Source organism: Linepithema humile, chromosome 7 (genome assembly GCF_040581485.1).
Source record: "Linepithema humile isolate Giens D197 chromosome 7, Lhum_UNIL_v1.0, whole genome shotgun sequence".
Lineage (NCBI taxonomy): Eukaryota > Metazoa > Arthropoda > Insecta > Hymenoptera > Formicidae > Linepithema > Linepithema humile.
Genome location: NC_090134.1, coordinates 12376446 through 12395174, shown reverse-complemented (window position 1 = coordinate 12395174; position 18729 = coordinate 12376446). Strand labels below are relative to the sequence as shown.

The following is an 18729-nucleotide window of genomic DNA, read 5'->3' as shown; positions in this document are numbered from 1 at the left end:
TCGTCGCGTAATAACAAGGATGAGAAAGAGTCTGGTAAAAAATGAAATTTGTACAACAACCATACACGATCCGTGTGAAAAACATGGATGATAAGACGCAAGGGGTTTGTGAAAAGGCGTGCAGACGTGGTAAAATGCTGCCAAACACGATACGCGGTATCATTTGCGATCCCTCGAATTGCGGTAAAACCAATGTAATGATTAGTCTGCTGGAAAGTCCGAACGGTGTACGTTTCGAAAACGTGTACGTGTACTCGAAATCGTTGAATCAACCAAAGTATCGATATCTCGAAAAGTTGCTTGGATCGATCGATGAAATCGGCTACTTTACATTCTCGGACAACAACACAATTGTACCGCACAGCGAGGCATTACCGAATTCCGTATTCGTCTTTGACGATATAGCGTGCGACAAGCAGAATGCGATACGCGAGTACTTTGCTATGGGTCGACATTCGAAAGTCGATTGTTTCTATCTGTGCCAAACATATGCAAAAATACCGAAACATCTCGTGCGCGACAACGCGAATTTACTCGTAATATTCAAGCAGGATGGAACAAACCTTAAGCATGTCTACAACGATCATGTGAATACGAACATGACGTATGAAGATTTCAGTACATTGTGTCACGCATGTTGGCAGCACAAGTACGGTTTTTTAGTGATAGACAAGGATAGTACAATTAACGATGGACGATACAGACGTGGTTTTAACGAGTTTGCGGTACCGCAGAATGGTTAGTTGTTCTCGAGACGTTGACGATGACGCTCGACACAAAAGATATCGACGAGAGGGAGAAGATCGCGAAGGAAATCGCTCGTACGAGCGAGTCGATTCGCAAGAAGCATCGGACGTTGAAGACGGGTAGAGTAGACAGGGCCGGATTAAACATGTTTGGGGCCCCCGGCCATCTCTTGTAATGAGGCCCCTTAGTACCATGTCCAATAATACTGGCTATTTGGCTTTATTAAATATTGGGTTTCTCTTGGTCAGAAATCTTATTCCTAAGCTCCATTACCACGTCAAGGTGGAGACCCGTCAATGGAGTTTTTTCTTCTTGTTTTTTTGTGTTTTTATAGTTTTTATGATTTTTATGATTTTTTTAAATTATTTTTTTGAGATTTTTGTTTTTTTTTACTTTTTAATGAACAATAAAAAATTTTTATTTGTCTTTCTTTTAATATATATCTTAGTGTTAATATTAGTATATATATATATATATATATATATATATATATAATTTTCAAATAAATCACATTAATGTACCAAACGTCTTCTTAACTTTTTATTCGCGAAATCTTGAATAACATCATTGAAATTTAATGCTTTAAAAAACTCGTTTTCAATGCTAATAATATTCAAATTGTTCAATCTTCCTTCTATCATTGTATTTCTTAAAACATTCTTAATTAATTTCAATTTTGAAAATGATCTCTCCCCTGTAGCATTACTGATCATCATACAGAGATGAATGCGCAATGCTATTTCTACATTTGGAAAAGCTTCAAAGAGGTGATTTTCATATAAATAGTAATACAAACTTTTTAAATTTAATTTTTGTATTGAGGCATTTTCAGATTTTTCTTCATTAAGATCTGCTTCTTGATCACTGTCACTTTCTCTAACGGTAGTTCTTTCCGATTCACTCATTTCTTCCTCCTGCTTTTTTATTTTTTCCTGACCTTCTATATCTTTTGTCCCATCTTTAAATTCCTCCTTCTCTGTAGAAAATTTTTCTTTTTGCAATAAGTGTGAATTAATTTTTAATTCATTTTTCAAATATACTCTTAAATGAAAACATTCTGATATCAATTCTGTTTCATTTACGTCCCTATTGTAAATAGAAGCAAAATGTGTACATGAATTTGTCAACGTTTGCTCATTTACATCAGTCAAAATTTCCAAAAATCCAAATACTTCAAAAATGTTTTCATAAGCTTTAGAGCGTTTAGTCAAATTATTTAAAAGTGTGTCAATAACAGGCAAGAAAGTTTCAATTTTAAATTTTTTACTTCCTTCTAGAATCACATCTGGATCTAGTGTATCCGTATTATAGAAATAAGTCAAACGAGTACTACGTTTTTTGATGCGTTTGTTAATATCTTTGTAAACAGAATTTGGCGCAATCTCATTTGCACGCTTTTCGTACCAATCAAATTTATTTCTCTTTTCGCTAATATATAACGTCAAAGATTTCAAAATTTTGACAGCAACAGACAAGGTCAACGTTGTTTTCTGTAACATCTTATTCGTTTTATTAAGTCTCATTAATACATCGTTCCAAAAAATAGTTAGAAAAACCGTTTCCAATCTTTCCATATTTTTCTTCAAACCAGTAGCTCGGGTTTTAGTTTCTTCGGATTCATTTTCAGCAGTAATGAGTGTTTCTAAAGCTGTTTTGATAGTTTTATATCCATTATTTAATGCGAAAACAGCATCAGCACGAGCTGACCAGCGCGTATCAGACAAATTTTTAACTACTTTTTGTCTTGGACCTAAAGTAGCTAATGCTCTTATTAATACAGCCCATCGGTGCGTTGACGCAGAAAAGAAAGTATATAGGTTTTGAACGAAATCAAAATATTTACAAACTTCTTCTGTTGATTGTGCGGCTTGAACGCCAACAAGATTTAGAGAATGTGCACTACAGGGAATAAAAAATGCTAAAGAATTAATGTCATTAATTCTGGCCTGCAATCCATTATATCGTCCAGCCATATTTGCGGCATTATCATACGACTGGCCTCGGCAATTTGAAATGGATATATCATTTTCATTTAGAAACTTGATGACAACTTCACACAGATTCTCTGCGTCGTGCCCATAAATCGGTATAAACATTAAGAATCGTTCAACTGATTTACCGTTTTTACAATATCGGATAATGAAAGTCAACTGATCTACATGACTTACATCAGGCGTTGAATCTATTGAAATAGAATAATATTTCGCTTGTCGTATCTCGGCTATAATTCCCATAAATACTTTTTTCCCCATAATCTCGATTAATTCTTCACATATTGTTGAGGAAAGAAAAGAAGTTTTTCCTCGTCCACTATTCCCAAACTTTTTTATATGTTCGCGCAAAAATGGATCAAATTCGCTTATTAGTTCTAACATTCCTAAGTAATTACCATTTCTGTTAAAACCGAAAATTTCATTACTACCTCTAAAAGGCAAACCTCTTGATGCTAGAAATTTTATCACAGCAACTATTCTTCGAAATACTTCGATCCAGTAATTACGTTCTTCGTTAAGTTGAAGTTGTAGTTCAGTATCTATTCTTCCGACTACTTTTGTGCGCCTGATATAAGTATATAAATTTTTTCTATGCTCAGAGCTATTTTCATGATCTGAAATGGATTTTAATCCATGTTTCCAATCATTAAAGCCAGTTGTAAATGAAGTATCCGACTCATTGAGCAATTTACAAGGAAAGCAAAAAATTTTGCCTTGAGACGGCGAATATAAAACCCACTCGCGTTTAACCTTTTCTCCATTTTGAAGTTTCCGGTAAAAATAGGAATTTTGTAATTTTCTGGGTCGATTGATTTTTTTGTTTCCTTCAATACTTTCATAGTTTCGAACTGACGCCTTATAATCCGCATGTACATCGAAATTTTGGCATTTTGTAAATCCATTTTTAATCCAGTATTCCTGTAATGCGTTTCGACTTCCTCGAAAAAGCTCCCATAAAGCTGGATCTGAACTTGGTTCATTTAATTGACTATCAGAAATATGAGGAATAGCACTTTGTCCATTATCATTTATCCGATCATCAGTATAATTTGATTCAATATAGTTGGGAGTATTAGATGTAGATGGACCGATTTCCAAAACGTGTGGTTCCAATGGTGGATCTGTACTCTGTTCTTTAGATCCGTTGTCATTGTCAGAATAAGAAATGACAGTTTCAGTATTATCATTTTGATCGACAGGTAAAATGGAAGAAGAATTAGACACAGAGGAATCTAAATTAACAGACAGAGTAGTGACATCTGTACTATTTTCAGTGCTAGTATTTGTTGTTTGAAAATACGAATTTATATTTTTTAGATTTTTAATGAATAATTCTTCTTTTTTAACTTTTTTCCTTTTTTGAGCTCCACTTTCAAAATTTCGTTTTATTTTGCTATAAATGTGCCGTAAAAAATAGCAAAAGACAAGGAAATAGAAAGACACAAAGCAACAAAAAAGACACTAATTAATTTCCTGGCTTCTCTTTTTTTAGTATTTCTTATTACAAGCGTTTGAAATAAATTACTTTATTCTCAATCAAAACTTAAAAGTTTTATTAACTCTGAGCGCTAAAAAACTAAATTATCTCTTGGAAAATATACGAAACTGTTCCTTGATCTAGAGTTACATTTCTCTAGCGAGTGCAAGAAGTAGTAGCGGACGAATGGAGCCTATTGCCGACTTGTCGAATAGAGTCGAAGCGCCGCGCGCCGCTGCCGCCGCTATCAGCTATCAGTGATTTCGGATTTCTGGACGCTACGCTAGCTGCCTACTGCCGGAGCGCGTGGTGGGGGCGCATACAAGAAATGAAAATCGTAGCTCGGTGCTCGGCGGCTCGGCGCTCGGCGGCTAGACGGCTTGACGGCTCGACGCTGTCGGCATCGTCGGCGCATCACTGAGCGTCAAGCACCAAGCGCTACGAGAATTTTCACAAATTAAAAAAAAGTTTTCATTTGCTAATTTGCTGTTAAATGGTTTTTTTTTCTTTTTTTTTGAAAAATATTTCAACAAACTTGAGGCCCCCTTAATTGCGAGGCCCCCGGCAAAAGCCGGGTTGGCCATTACGTTAATCCGGCCCTGAGAGTGGAGCATGAGGCGCAATTGGACGGTTGAAACCGATCGTAGAGCCGTTGAAACGAATCGTTGAGAACATCAAGGGTGACGATGATTCAGTTGACGATCTCGAGATTAAAAACAAACCGGACATCAAACGAAAGCGGACAAGCTCTGAGAAGAAGAAAATCAAGCGTACCTCGTTGACGACACCGATACAGACCCCATTGACGTCACCGATACAAGCCTCGACTCCGTTCCAGTTGCAAAAATTGGTGTTTGAAGCGCCGACATATTTACCGACCGAAAACGTGTTCGAAACCACGGACCCGTCTTTCGTAACATCCGTGAGACAGACGATGCAAACGTCCGATGGTCGGGAAGCTCTGTATGGTCAAATGGGTCCGCTGGGTCAAGAGTACATCGGGGAGCTCTTGAGCGGTGACAAGAAGAGAGGGATCGACAACGTGTACGGTGTATACTTCAACGATGCGGAAACGTTTCTCGGAGACAAGGCCTTCGACATTGATAGAGACGACAATGTGATTGTGGACGGTGTGAAATACGCGGGCACGCCCGGTCTGTTTGAATTAATATTTAAAAGACTTCCCGACGATACGCTGTGTACGGAGGATGACAAACAAAAGTACAAGAGCATATTACTCGCTACTAACGCTCACAGACGCGGTCATAACGCGCATTTACCTATTTTGGGAAACAAAGGATATAAATACAAACATATCATCACACCTCTGATATCTAAGAAAGGTGGAGGTGTTGCACATCTCGACATGAGAGGTGCGGGTCACACGTTACCCAAGTGTAACATACCACAGACCATGACTGTGACCGACAACGCGGTCGATTACGTGCACTGGGATGATCCGAACGAATTGGTGGATCGCCTTCGATTGCTGGACGCTTTCCGTCAGGCGGGAAACAACGCGCACGACAACGAGTTTCTCTCGATTATCGAGGAACTGCGCGAAGCTGGTCTGATTATAAATTGATCACAGCTTTTCAACTATCGCCAGTATTGCTCGTGCGATGCTACAGGAATGTCTATCAATAAATTCGGACTACAGCTAGGTGAAAGAAGCGACAGGGTGACGAGACAGAGCGGCGGAGTCTCGAAGAATTACGTGCGCGAGCATTGTCTCTGCAAGGATGGTGAGATTTTCAACGCCAAGTCACGCGTAATCAGACATCTCGTCGACCCTGAAGCGGACACCGACGTCGTCAACAAACTGCATCTGGATCATCGCCTCAAGCTTATGAGCGATCGTGAGAATCGAGATCGTATGCTCTGTGAAAATTTTAAGCGAGAAGTACTTTCGAGACTCGAAGATTCGGAGAATACCAAGCGGACCTGGAAGAGAGACCACGACGATTACATCGAAACCAGATACGTGGCGTTGGAACGACAGATTCACGTTCTGAGAGGTCTCCTCGACGAGAGTGTAGCGCGACTCGATGGAAAACTCGTCGATCACGAGCGAGAGACGAAGAGTTTTGTCGAGCAAGAGATTCACAATTTTCGTAGAGCTGTGAGAAAAAATTTCATTGAATACTACTATGAGGCAATGAAGAAGAAGCAGAACGAATCGCAATGAGCAAGAAGGAAGCGGTGAGCCTAGAGAGGAGATCGCTTGTGGACGAGCTCCACGCACCGGCGAGAAGAAACTTTACCCGTAGGCCAGTCGTCGTGAAAGGATACGACGATTTGTGGCAGGCTGACATTGTCGAGATGAGACCGTACTCGCGATCCAACGGCGGCTGCAACTACATTCTAACCGTTATCGATGTGTTGAGCAAGTACGCGTGGGCCATGCCCTTAAAGACCAAAGGTGGAATTGAAACATCCAAAGCATTTTCCGCGATATTTAGGAAGAGAATTCCGAAAAACTTGCAGACCGACCATGGAAAAGAATTTTACAACAGAGATTTCCAAAATCTTGTCAAGAAACACGGCATCAATCATTATTCGACATACTCGGTTATGAAGGTTTCGGTGGTGGAACGATTCAATCGCACGTTAAAGAATGAAATGTGGAAGTTTTTTACGCTCACGGAATCGTACAGGTGGATCGACGATTTACCGCGATTGGTCTCGGAATACAACGGTCGTAAACATCGTACGATCGGTATGCGCCCGATCGATGTCACTCCCGAGATCGCAAAGGAACTCTTGAGCACCGTGTACAGTAATATAAAAATTGCCGCGCCGGCGAAATTCAGGGTGGGTGATTCGGTGCGCGTGAGCAAATTCAAAACTGTATTCGAGAAAGGATACACGCCGAATTAGTCGACGGAGGTGTTTAAGATCGCCACGGTGCAACGTACCAATCCTGTGACGTATCTGATTAAAGATTATCGCGGAGATCCGGTCACGGGAGGCTTTTACGAGTACGAATTGCTCAAGACCGCTCAACCCGACGTTTAACTCGTGGAGAAGGTGTTGCGCCGAAAGGACAATAAGGTGTTTGTAAAGTGGTTGGGATTCGACAATTCGCATAATTCTTGGATAAATAAAGACGATGTATTGTAATAAAATAAAACGTTATAAACAAGCTACAAAGCCAGAGCTAGTTGGACATGCTCAGTTTATTATTTTATATCATATTAACAATACAGACGTTTCGATCATTTAGGTGTGGTCATCTTCAGTACAATTGTTGACAGAAATATTTTCTAGATTATATTAACATAAATTGATTCTATAAACGTTTCGCTTGAAATTTTTAAAAACGGTAGTTGAACCATATCATCAAAGTCATACTCAAAAACAATAACATTAAACATTCAGGTCAATTGAGCGCAGAATTCTCATTATTAAGAGGATGCTTAAGTCCTACTTTATCGACCGGTATTTTCAATTTTCTGGAAAGTATGGCATTTTTTATTGCTTTGATAGAATTACAAATCCTTTGTGTAAGTAAGTAAGTAAAGGTGTAATTAAAGTGCACATGCTAATCTTTCGGTAGATAGTGAAATTTAAACCCAAAAGTAAAAAAAATTTTGGAAAATTTATCGACAATGTCACCTCAAAGAATTATATCTTTTGTATCAAAATTATACTGCTTCAATCTGCAAAACAAGGGTGTGTGCCGAAGAAGAGCGTATGAAACAATAATGGAAAACCAAAAAAATAGAGCTTACAGACTTATTTTCAAAATGCCTTACTTTTCCAGATTTATGCAAAGCATGCGTGCAATATAGAAGAAAATGGTAAAAAAGAGCTATAGATTAGTTCCGCGATTTTGGGATAGAGGCGCCGTAAAGTCAGTGTTATGACATATACAATCTTGTAGGTTAAATGTTATGTTACATAAAAATAGGTTGTTAAAAAAATAACAATATATTCATTACATCGATAATCTTTCTATAAAGCACATGAAAGAATTTTATTTATATTATAAACATATACACATGCAGCACATGTATAATATATGCAATGAAGCATAATGTTGCATTGGTAGCCTGCGAACTAAAATTATAAAAATACATTTATTTATTATGAATAATATTGTTAACATTTAACCTACAATATTTCATTTGACTCAACTTGCAAACTGCTCACTTCAATATATATATATATATATATATATATATATATATATATATATATATATATATATATATATATGTATATATATATATATGTAGAGGGAGGGAGGGAGAAGGGGGGAGAGAGAGAGAGAAATGTGGATAAAGTGTGACACAAGGAAACTTTTCTATTGCTGAAAATTATAATATATAGGTAAATTATAGGGATCAAAAATAATCATTTACAAAAAATTCAAAAAATTCGCTTTATTTTTACACTTTTATATATATTTATATTATATAACTTCTTTGAATGTTTCGCAAAATACATTTTCACAAAATACATTTGAATGTTTCGCAAAATACATTTTCGCAAAATACATTTGAATGTTTCGCAAAATACATTTTTATAGAATATATTTTTATATTATAACTTTTCGAAATACATTAGAACATAAAAAAAATTATATTATTCCTTATTATTAATCAGACTTATCGCTGTTTATTATTTATAACAAAATATTACTGTTTATCACTGCAATAATTATTGCAATTTATCATTACATAAAAATTATAGGTCTATCCTTTTTTTTCAACATATTTAATGCATACTGTAATTTTATATTGGTAAAACTGTTTTTCGCACTGTGCGTCATTGTTTTTATTATTAGTTGCAAAATAAAATATACTTCCTCCATTCTATATTATAGTATACATTTCGTCTTTATTTATGTATAGAAATTTCAATACAAAAATAAAGGTGACATGTATATCATAATATAGAATGGAGAAAGTATATTTTCTTTTGCAACTAATTAATAATAAAAAAAATGGCACACGGTGCAAAAAACAATTTTACCAAAATTAACCGAAAATAAACTACAACCAAAAAGGTACCAAATTGTTAAAAATTATGCAAAAAAATGATAGACCTATATTACAAATAAAAAATGAAACACAAATTGCAGTGCCAAAAATAACACAAGAATAACACAAAGCATTGCAGTGTCAGAAAAAAAAACTGTTTATCGCATCGTGAGCAACTTTTTTTATTATTAATTAGTTGCAAAATAAAATATACTTCCTTCATTCTATATTATAGTATACATTTACTCTTTATGTATAGAAATTTCAATACAAAAATAAAGGTGACATGTATATCATAATATAGAATGGAGAAAGTATATTTTATTTTGCAACTAATGAATAATTAAAAAAATGGCACACGGTGCGAAAAACAGTTTTACCAAAATTAACCGAAAATAAATTACAACCAAATAGGTACCAAATTATTAAAAAACATGTAAAAAATGATACACCTATATTAGAAACCAAATTAATGAAACACAAAGAATTGCAGTGTCAAGAATAACACAAGAATAACACAAAGCATTGCAGTGTCAAAAAAAAAAAAAAAAAATAAAATCTTTATAAGAAAATTCTTTTAGTAATAGTAATGACTGTTTTACCAGTAACTGTATGGATTGTATGGATTGTATGATGTATTATACGCCGGTGGCAGATACTGTGGCGGATACTGTGGCGGATACTGTGGGGGCACGGTGGGGGGCACGGTGGCGGGCACGGTGGAGCATACGCTACACCGTACGGTCCAGTGTACGGTGGAGCGTATGCTCGAATACATGGAGTATACGACGGAGCGCACGGTGCAAGATACCACGTTGGTGTTGGAATCTGCTTCTGTGCTTTCTTCTGCGCCGTGCGCAATTTTTTCCGTATTAAGTTGTTGATTCTCTGCAAAAGATACATAACATTACATATATAGAAAAATTAATTTCACGTCTCTCTCTCTCTCTCTCTCTCTCTCTCTCTCTCTCTCTCTCTCTCTCTCTCTCTCTCTCTCTCTCTCTCTCTCTCTCTCTCTCTCTCTCTCTCTCTCTCTCTCTCTCTCTCTCTCTCTCTCTCTCTCTCTCTCTCTCTCTCTCTCTCTCTCTCTCTCTCTCTCTCTCTCTCTCTCTCTCTCTCTCTCTCTCTCTCTCTCTCTCTCTCTCTCTCTCTCTCTCTCTCTCTCTCTCTCTCTCTCTCTCTCTCTCTCTCTCTCTCTCTCTCTCTCTCTCTCTCTCTCTCTCTCTCTCTCTCTCTCTCTCTCTCTCTCTCTCTCTCTCTCTCTCTCTCTCTCTCTCTCTCTCTCTCTCTCTCTCTCTCTCTCTCTCTCTCTCTCTCTCTCTCTCTCTCTCTCTCTCTCTCTCTCTCTCTCTCTCTCTCTCTCTCTCTCTCTCTCTCTCTCTCTCTCTCTCTCTCTCTCTCTCTCTCTCTCTCTCTCTCTCTCTCTCTCTCTCTCTCTCTCTCTCTCTCTCTCTCTCTCTCTCTCTCTCTCTCTCTCTCTCTCTCTCTCTTTCTCTCTCTCTCCTCCCTCCCTTCCTCCCTCTCTCCCTCCCCCTCCCTCTCCCCCTCCCCCCTCCCTTCCTCCCTCCCTCCCTCCCTCCCTCCCTCTCTCTCTCTCTTTCTCCTTCCTTCCTCTCTTTCTCTCTCTCTCTCTCTCTCTCTTTCTCCTCCCTCCCTCCCTCTCTCTCTCTCTCTCCCTCTTATTCTATCTATCTATCTATCTATTTATCTATATATCTATCTATCTTGCATGTACATGTGTACACGCACACATATTGTACATGCACACATGTATACGCACACGTGCATACTCAATAAATAAAAATATGAAATAATTACCTTATCAAAAATATTTTGCTTTGCTCTCTGACCATGTGTTGTGTTGTGCCACCTCTGTGGCACAATTTCGGGCGCCTGAACGGGTTGTCGAGTAGGCGCCTGAACGGGTTGTCGTGTAGACGCCTGAACGAGTTGTCGGGTAGGCGCCTGAACGGGTTGTCGGGCAGGCACCTCGATGACTTCCTGCACCTGAACGGGTGTCTGAACGGGTTGTTGGGCAGCAGTGATCACAGATCATATAAGTAAATAGATAACCAACTCCCACAGTTTGCTTTGGAATAGTATTTTGAACGCCACCTAGGCGAATATACATGAACAAACTAATATTCAATATGGACGACCTCTAATACAATATATTTATTAACAATAGTAAAATTTAAAAAATAAAAACAAAAGTTGCAACTATAAAGTTATAAACTGAAAAATAAATTATTACATTAGTCATATCATTAGTTTAATTACGATATGATGAAAGCATTATAGTTATTATTAAATTACAAACTTAATAATTGCAACTTTAATAAGAATATATAAATAGAATAAATTTTGAAAAGTATTAATATTAATATTAAATAATATATTGTCAAAAATGTTACAATTAGTATTGTCAAAGTATTGTCAAAAGTATTACAATTAGTATTGTCAAAGTATTGTCAAAAGATTTACAATTTTTTTATAAACCGCTTTTTCTTTTTTTTATAATGTTCAATAGCTTGCTGAAATATAATATTTGTAGAATTATATCGAGTATCACGACCAGATAAAATTCTATTAACTATTTTACAAAATGTGTATAGAAACAGTTTATGATTTTTTGTATCACAACATGTTTTAATTCTTCCTTATGTTCATCACAACGTATAAAATCTAAATTTAGTTTTTCGTTTAAAAGTGTATGTAACAAGGCAGAAACATTTCTACGAAATAATAAAGGAATATTTTTATTTAAAATAGAATCTGCTTCAATAAATACGTGTTTGAAAAAAGACATTGATGGATAAGTTAATGATGGTTTCTCTCGTACATATTCTCTATGAACTAGTTGCACATATTCTTCAGATGTTATATCTGTTGTTAGAAGACTCTGTTTACACGCTAAACAATTTTTAAATTGTTTCAAAGATAAAATCTTTTTTGCAATCCAACCAGCAACATACATTTGGCTATTATTTTTATGCGATGAGATTTTATGCATTGCTGTTTTATTTTGAGATGATACAGAGTCTTCTTCAACTATTTGTTCTGATGTACTGTTTACGTGAGAAACATTTTTCACAAATTGTTTTAAATTAAATAGTAAATCACCGTCATTTTTGTCTTTGCAGTTAGAATTCATAGACCGTTTCGAAGTTAAATTATTGATTAATAATGTTTTATATGATCCACAAAATTGACTACATGAAGGATTAATATTTCTACGTCCGTGACTACGAATCATACCAAAAAAATTTTCTAATGGATCTTGATTAATATTCCTCGTCTTTAAAAATTGTATATCTGCATTATTAACTATTTTCCATATGTTTTGAAATCCACGTAGAGTAAAAATCCAATTTTTTAATGATGGTATGCACTTAACTAGTTGCTTACTTTTTGGATCAACATATCGCATATCGGACAATAATTTAATAGCATGTGGCCAAAAATCATGATGTTTGCTATTTCTTGTTACCGCAACACGTAAAGAAGTTTCTGGATGCAAAGTATGTGCGTTCACGGAATTAAAAACTTTATTAAAAAAATCTAATACTATTGCTGTATTATATCCTGCCTTTGATATTTGTAGTGGACCAATCTGTGTCTCCACAAATCCTCCTGCAAAGTAAATAAATAAATAAACATATATATATATATAATGCAAAATTAGAGAAAGTAATAATAACTATTACTTATTATCAAATTACCTTTGATTTTGCTGTTGTATTCAATATATGCTGATAATCTTGCACTAAAAATTTGAGCAGCACATTTAACTTTCATTTTTTAAATTTTTGATCTAATAACATGTTCATCAGTTAATTTTGGCAATTGACGATTCAATGTATTTGTGTAAATATCCATTTTATATGCCTGTTCAATGATATCCCATGATGCAAACTGTTGTTCCTTTGTTCCTGAATTAGTAGCATTAATTTCCAAATTTTTAAATAATAAATTATTACGGATTCCTTTTAAAAGATGTGGTGGATCATAGATAGGTACAATATTTTGCCCAAAAAGTTCAATAAAACCTCCTTAAAGAAAATTAAAAATCAGTTTATTCATATTTTTATTATATATATTATTTCTAATATATATTAATTAAAACAGAATACACTTACGATATTCTTGGCCTATTTGTATACATTTACTTCTTGAATCCTCGAGAAGTTTCTTAATGGATGTCATATTTGGCCCTCCTTGATCACATACAGTTGCAATAATTGTCAAACCAGCTTGAGTTAATTCTTTTATAATTTCTTTAATGCATCTTATTAACTGTGCAGATTTCGTTTGACTTTTGCAAAAGTTGTAAGATAATGGAATTTTCCATCCTTTAAAAATTCCTCTTACCATAAAAACCAAAACATGATCGGCTATCAATGATGTACGTCTATGTCCCCAATCTTCAAAACCAATTATTCTGTCATTCAATTGGTCATATTGCAAATTGGCTTCTAATGACATCTCGTCCCACATTAATATGCATAGTTTATCTCTTTCATCGTTAATTTGTGCAATATGCTGCCGAAGATGCTCAAAAATAAATTTATTAATTCCTGGTTGTAAAGAAATTGTTCGTAATAAACATTTAAGAGTTGTAGCACTTGGTAAAACAAATAATTTTGATAATAGTTTATAACAAGATCCAGATTGTTTATACAGTGATAGTGCTAAAATTTTTTCATTAAGTGTAAATCTTCTTCCCTATATATAAATAATAATAAAATAGTAATAATAATAATGTAATATAATATAAAAAAATATTTACAAATCATACTATTTACAATTACAAATTTACATTATTGTATATTTTTTAATCAAAAGATATATTACTCAAATATTGTGAACTACGTTCAGGACATGTTGATTGTAACGAGGATTTTAATTCATTAAATAATGTTTTGAAATGTACCTTTGGAGCATACTTTGTGTTTCGTAATTGCATATTAAAAAATAATTGTTGAGTTGAAGTTAAACTATTAAAATTTTTACAAAATTGAGTAGTTGACAACTTTTTTGCATCTTTTAGGCGTGTTTTATAATCTATTATTTGTCTTTTCATTCGGTTTCTTTCCTTCGCTAATGTTACAGCTTTCTTATATATTTTCTGTGCTTTTGGTGTTAAATGACATTGTCTTGTAACAGATCCAAGTATATTTTTTGAGATTCTTGGTGGACTATTAACCTTATTTGTGATATTATTTTGATCGTTTTGCATATTTGCTTGTACACATATAAAATTACTTGTAGAAGGTTCAAATTCATTACTGGTTTGAAATTGTAAATGTAATTCAGTATTTGTTTTAGATTGTAAATGCTGCTGTATGTCAGTTGTATCACTTGTATCATTTATTTCTGTATTTGCATTATTTATTTCTGTATTTGCATCATTTATTTCTGTATTTGCATCATTTATTTCTGTATTTGCATTATTTATTTCTGTATTTGCATTATTTATTTCTGTACCTACCTTTTCTACAATTTGATTACTACCTGTAACTATCTGCATATTACATATATTTACACTAGGTACTGCATTATGTTTCAGTCTTCGACGATTTTGAGTATAAATATAATCTTCAGGCAAAAAATGCAAGTGACATACTCTGTATTTTCTTGATCCTTCTGATGAGACATTTAAAATTGTACTATTATTTACAGCTTCTTTCCACTTTTCTGATAATATTGGACTCTTGGGGAAAAAATGACCAGGAGTCCTTGAATTTGATTTACAGCCTGGTACAATGCAGATCCATTCAACTTTTACCATCATTAAAATTAAAAACTGCAAAGTAAAAGTAAAAAAAAACTTAAAAATATGAATGCATTTTGTTGTTAGTATGATGCATCATGCATAAAATGGAGTACACCCTTTGTGTATTTTTATTATCTCTAACAATTAATGTAATGTGTGCAGAGTATATAATCCTACATATTCTCATTATATAGGATATAAAATCCTGTATAATGTTATTTACATAAATTAATAAGTTACTCGTAAAATTAATATTAAATGTATAGGTTCTTGTTTTATAAAATTGTAGGTAAATATTCAAGCTAAAGAACCTGAATTGGAAGTCAATTGTTCAATTGTTTATTATTCTCATAACACAATACAAACGTTTCGACCTTTGGTTTAGGTCTTTTTCAATGTAATAACATTTAAAAAACGTCATTATTCGCAAATATAATATTCATTATAACAAGAGTTTTTTTTATTTAATAATTGAGCGGTGTAAACTTATTATCTGACTATATTCTCATTCGGGCATGGCAGGAAATTGAATTATATAAGATTTGAACACATATGAAATTAGAAGTTAAATTAATAAATTAAAAATTAGATAAAAGAGAAAAATTAATTAACATACCATATCGATGGTCAATGATTAAAGTTACTTGAGTTATAAGACGGAAACGATTGCATCACGAAAGACTTTTTCCTGTTCCGAGACGCATGAGAAAGTTTTTTTCTACAATTTGATGTTATTATATTATTCCTAATTTCATATGAGAATAATAAACAATTGAGCAATTGACTTCCAGCTCAGGTTCTTTAGCTTGAAAAGTTACTCTTAATTGTTAACTAATTAACTAGTAATTTATTAATTATTATTATATATATATATATATAAAAGTCTAATTTACCAGTAATTTCACAGTCGATGTCTTTAATGCAGCTACGGTGCATTCGCTGACGAACGGATTGAACTTAATCTAGTGAGAATTTTCTTTTATAATAGAGATAATACAACTTTATAACAGATACGTAGTATACGTAGGACGTAACCGTTAATTGTGACAGAATAGGTTATCTAAGATGGCTGTTAACGATATAACTGCCACCTGGGCGAATATACGAAAATGAACTAACGTAGTCTGAAACCTCATATAGGAGTTGACCACGCATGGCAGTGATGCGATATTTCCCACAGCGGTCCCGGCTCCGCTGCCTCACACAATCTTACAGAAGCGCAACGTCACGTATCCGTGTGAGCTCGGCCGTTCAACCAATGGAAGAGAGCGAACGTCTCCCTTCCACCGAGCCGACACAACAGACGATAAATGCATGCTACTTGCATGTTAAAAGCAAGCGTTTCTGATTCAGAAAAGAAATTCTGAGGCGAGTGGCTGGAATGTTAGAGATCACCTGTTCGAGACCTGCTTCGTGCAACTTTTTTTTCTTTTTTCCACATTTGTTTCTAGCATAGTAAATTATTAGATAATATTTTCTTGTCCAAAAAAATAATATTTTCTATTTATTATTAATATTCGCATATATTAAACTAACAATTTTAGAAATAATAAAGATCTGCTATTGTTAATAGAAAAATGAAATTATTTTACAATGTTGCAACAAAGTGCTAATTTAACATATGTGAATATTTTTAATAAAAATAAAATAATTTCTTTTAGCCAAAAACATTATCTAATAATTTGCTTAAAATAAATATCGAAAAAGGAAAAAAAGTTACAAAATCACAGTTTTCAAACACGAGATTTTTAATATTCTTGCCATTTGCCTTACTCGTTTAGCCATGCTTGTTATTTTACATTTATTAACATAAAAGATTACACGCCTGCAAAGCTTTTAATTATTTATTTTAAACTACTGCATATTAGCAAGAGTTACTGCAGTAACTACATATACATGTACTGTGGAGATTAGTGGAGGAACACAGTAGCATATTAAAACTGCAGTCAAATAGATGTAGATTGGTAATTTTATTAGTACTATTAATAAGTAGTGGTCTTCCGCACCACCTTTGAGGTTCCACTTATGGCGCGTTCGATTTTTTTTTAAGTGGATCGTCGCCTGGAGCCCTATTGTACCACTTTTTTTTACACCTGTTATTTACAGGTTAAAATAATTTACAGTAGTTGACACTGTATTTTTGTATTTATATACTTACTGTACTTTGTATACTCACTGTACTTGTACTTTTGCGCGTTGCGCGTATATTGACAAGTTGGGAAAATTACTTACTTTATAATTTTTTATAAATACAAAATATATTTTGTATTTATTATGCCGGCAATGCTATCAAGAGTAATGAGAAATACAAGGTGTCCCATTTTAAACAATCCACTCAAATATCTCAGAAACACCGAGTTAAATAAAAAAATTTTTTAAATAAAAGTTGTAGGATTTGGAAAAGTACAAGTACAGTGAGTATACAAAATACAGTAAGTATATAGATACAAAAATACAGTGTCAACTACTGTAAATTATTTTAACCTGTAAATAACAGGTGTAAAAAAAAGTGGTACAATAGGGTTCCAGGCGACGATCCACTTAAAAAAAAATCAAACGCGCCATAAGTGGAACTTCAAAGGTGGTGCGGAAGACCACTACTTATTAATAGTACTAATAAAATTACCAATCTACATCTATTTGACTGCATTTTTAATATGCTACTCTGTTCCTCCACTAATCTCCACAGTACATGTATATGTAGTTACTGCAGTAACTCTTGCTAATATGCAGTAGTTTAAAATAAATAATTAAAAGCTTTGCAGGCGTGTAATCTTTCATGTTGATAAATGTAAAATAACAAGCATGGCTAAACGAGTAAGGCGAATGGCAAGAATATTAAAAATCTCGTGTTTGAAAACTGTGATTTTGTAACTTTTTTTCCTTTTTCGATATTTATTTTAAGTAAATTATTAGATGATGTTTTTGGCTAAAAGAAATTATTTTATCTTTATTAAAAATATTCACATATGTTAAATTAGCACTTTGTTGCAACATTGTAAAATAACTTCATTTTTCTATTAACAATAGCAGATCAGTATTATTTCTAAAATTGTTAGTTTAATATATGCGAATATTAATAATAAATAGAAAATATTATTTTTTTGGGCAAAAAAATATTATCTAATAATTTACTATGTTAGAAACAAATGTGGAAAAAAGAAAAAAAAGTTGCATGAAGCAGGTCTCGAACAGGTGATCTCTAATATTCCAGCCACTCGCCTCAGAATTTCTTTTCTGAATCAGAAACGCTTGCTTTTAACATGCAAGTAGCATGCATTTATTGTCTGTTGTGTCGGCTCGGTGGAAGGGAGACGTTCGCTCTTTTCCATTGGTTGAACGGCTGAGCTCACACGGATACGTGACGTAGCGCTTCTGTAAGATTGTGTGAGGCAGCGGAGCCGGGACCGCTGTGGGAAATATCGCATCACTGTTGGGCAGCCACCTCAACGGACTGTCGGCCAGGCATCTCCTGGACGGGAGACACGTGCACGTGTGGCGAACCACGTGTTCCCTGTACAGGAGATGCCTGGCCGACAGTCTCGTTCTCGCACGAGAGATTTGACCCTCACTTCTGGCTGTAACAGAAAAATTTGTATATTAAATAACTTTATTTTTGCACACAATATATATGTAATACGTTAATAATGAAACAATAAAAGTACTTACACTTTCGAGTCACGCTTCGCCTATCCATTATGGTAGCGGCAGGGCACACGGTCGGGAAGTGAGCGGGAAGAATGCCGG

General features: G+C 34.4%; 2 protein-coding genes across 4 annotated transcripts in view; one reads left to right on the top strand and one right to left on the bottom strand.

Annotated features, from left to right (window-relative positions):
• The first annotated feature begins 676 nt into the window (after window positions 1–676).
• LOC137001163 (uncharacterized) overlaps window positions 677–18729 on the top strand; it is a 299895-nt gene continuing 281842 nt past the window's right edge. Inside the window, exon 1 of the mRNA XM_067359520.1 lies at window positions 677–1264. The gene's annotated coding sequence lies outside the window, so the exon portion shown is untranslated. The remainder of the gene's footprint in view (window positions 1265–18729) is intronic.
• On the bottom strand, window positions 8381–18007 carry LOC105669328 (putative uncharacterized protein DDB_G0286901). 3 transcript variants are annotated; one of them, XM_067359522.1, is made up of 6 exons: window positions 15876–18007; window positions 13346–15012; window positions 12929–13258; window positions 12615–12839; window positions 11025–11344; window positions 8381–10094 (listed from the first exon to the last, which is right to left on the bottom strand). In XM_067359522.1, the coding sequence occupies exon 2, from the start codon at window positions 14998–15000 to the stop codon at window positions 14041–14043; it is 960 nt and encodes a 319-aa protein (XP_067215623.1). In that variant the 5' UTR covers window positions 15001–15012; window positions 15876–18007; the 3' UTR covers window positions 8381–10094; window positions 11025–11344; window positions 12615–12839; window positions 12929–13258; window positions 13346–14040. The 3 variants fall into 3 exon arrangements, with proteins under 3 accessions (XP_067215623.1, XP_067215624.1, XP_067215626.1); XM_067359523.1 differs by having other exon boundaries at window positions 11025–11321; XM_067359525.1 differs by lacking the exon at window positions 15876–18007 and having other exon boundaries at window positions 13346–15020.

Coding starts and splice junctions, on each gene's coding strand:
- LOC105669328 (XM_067359522.1), bottom strand. CDS start 15,000: ATGATGGTAAAAGTTGAATGGATCTGCATTGTACCAGGCTGTAAATCA.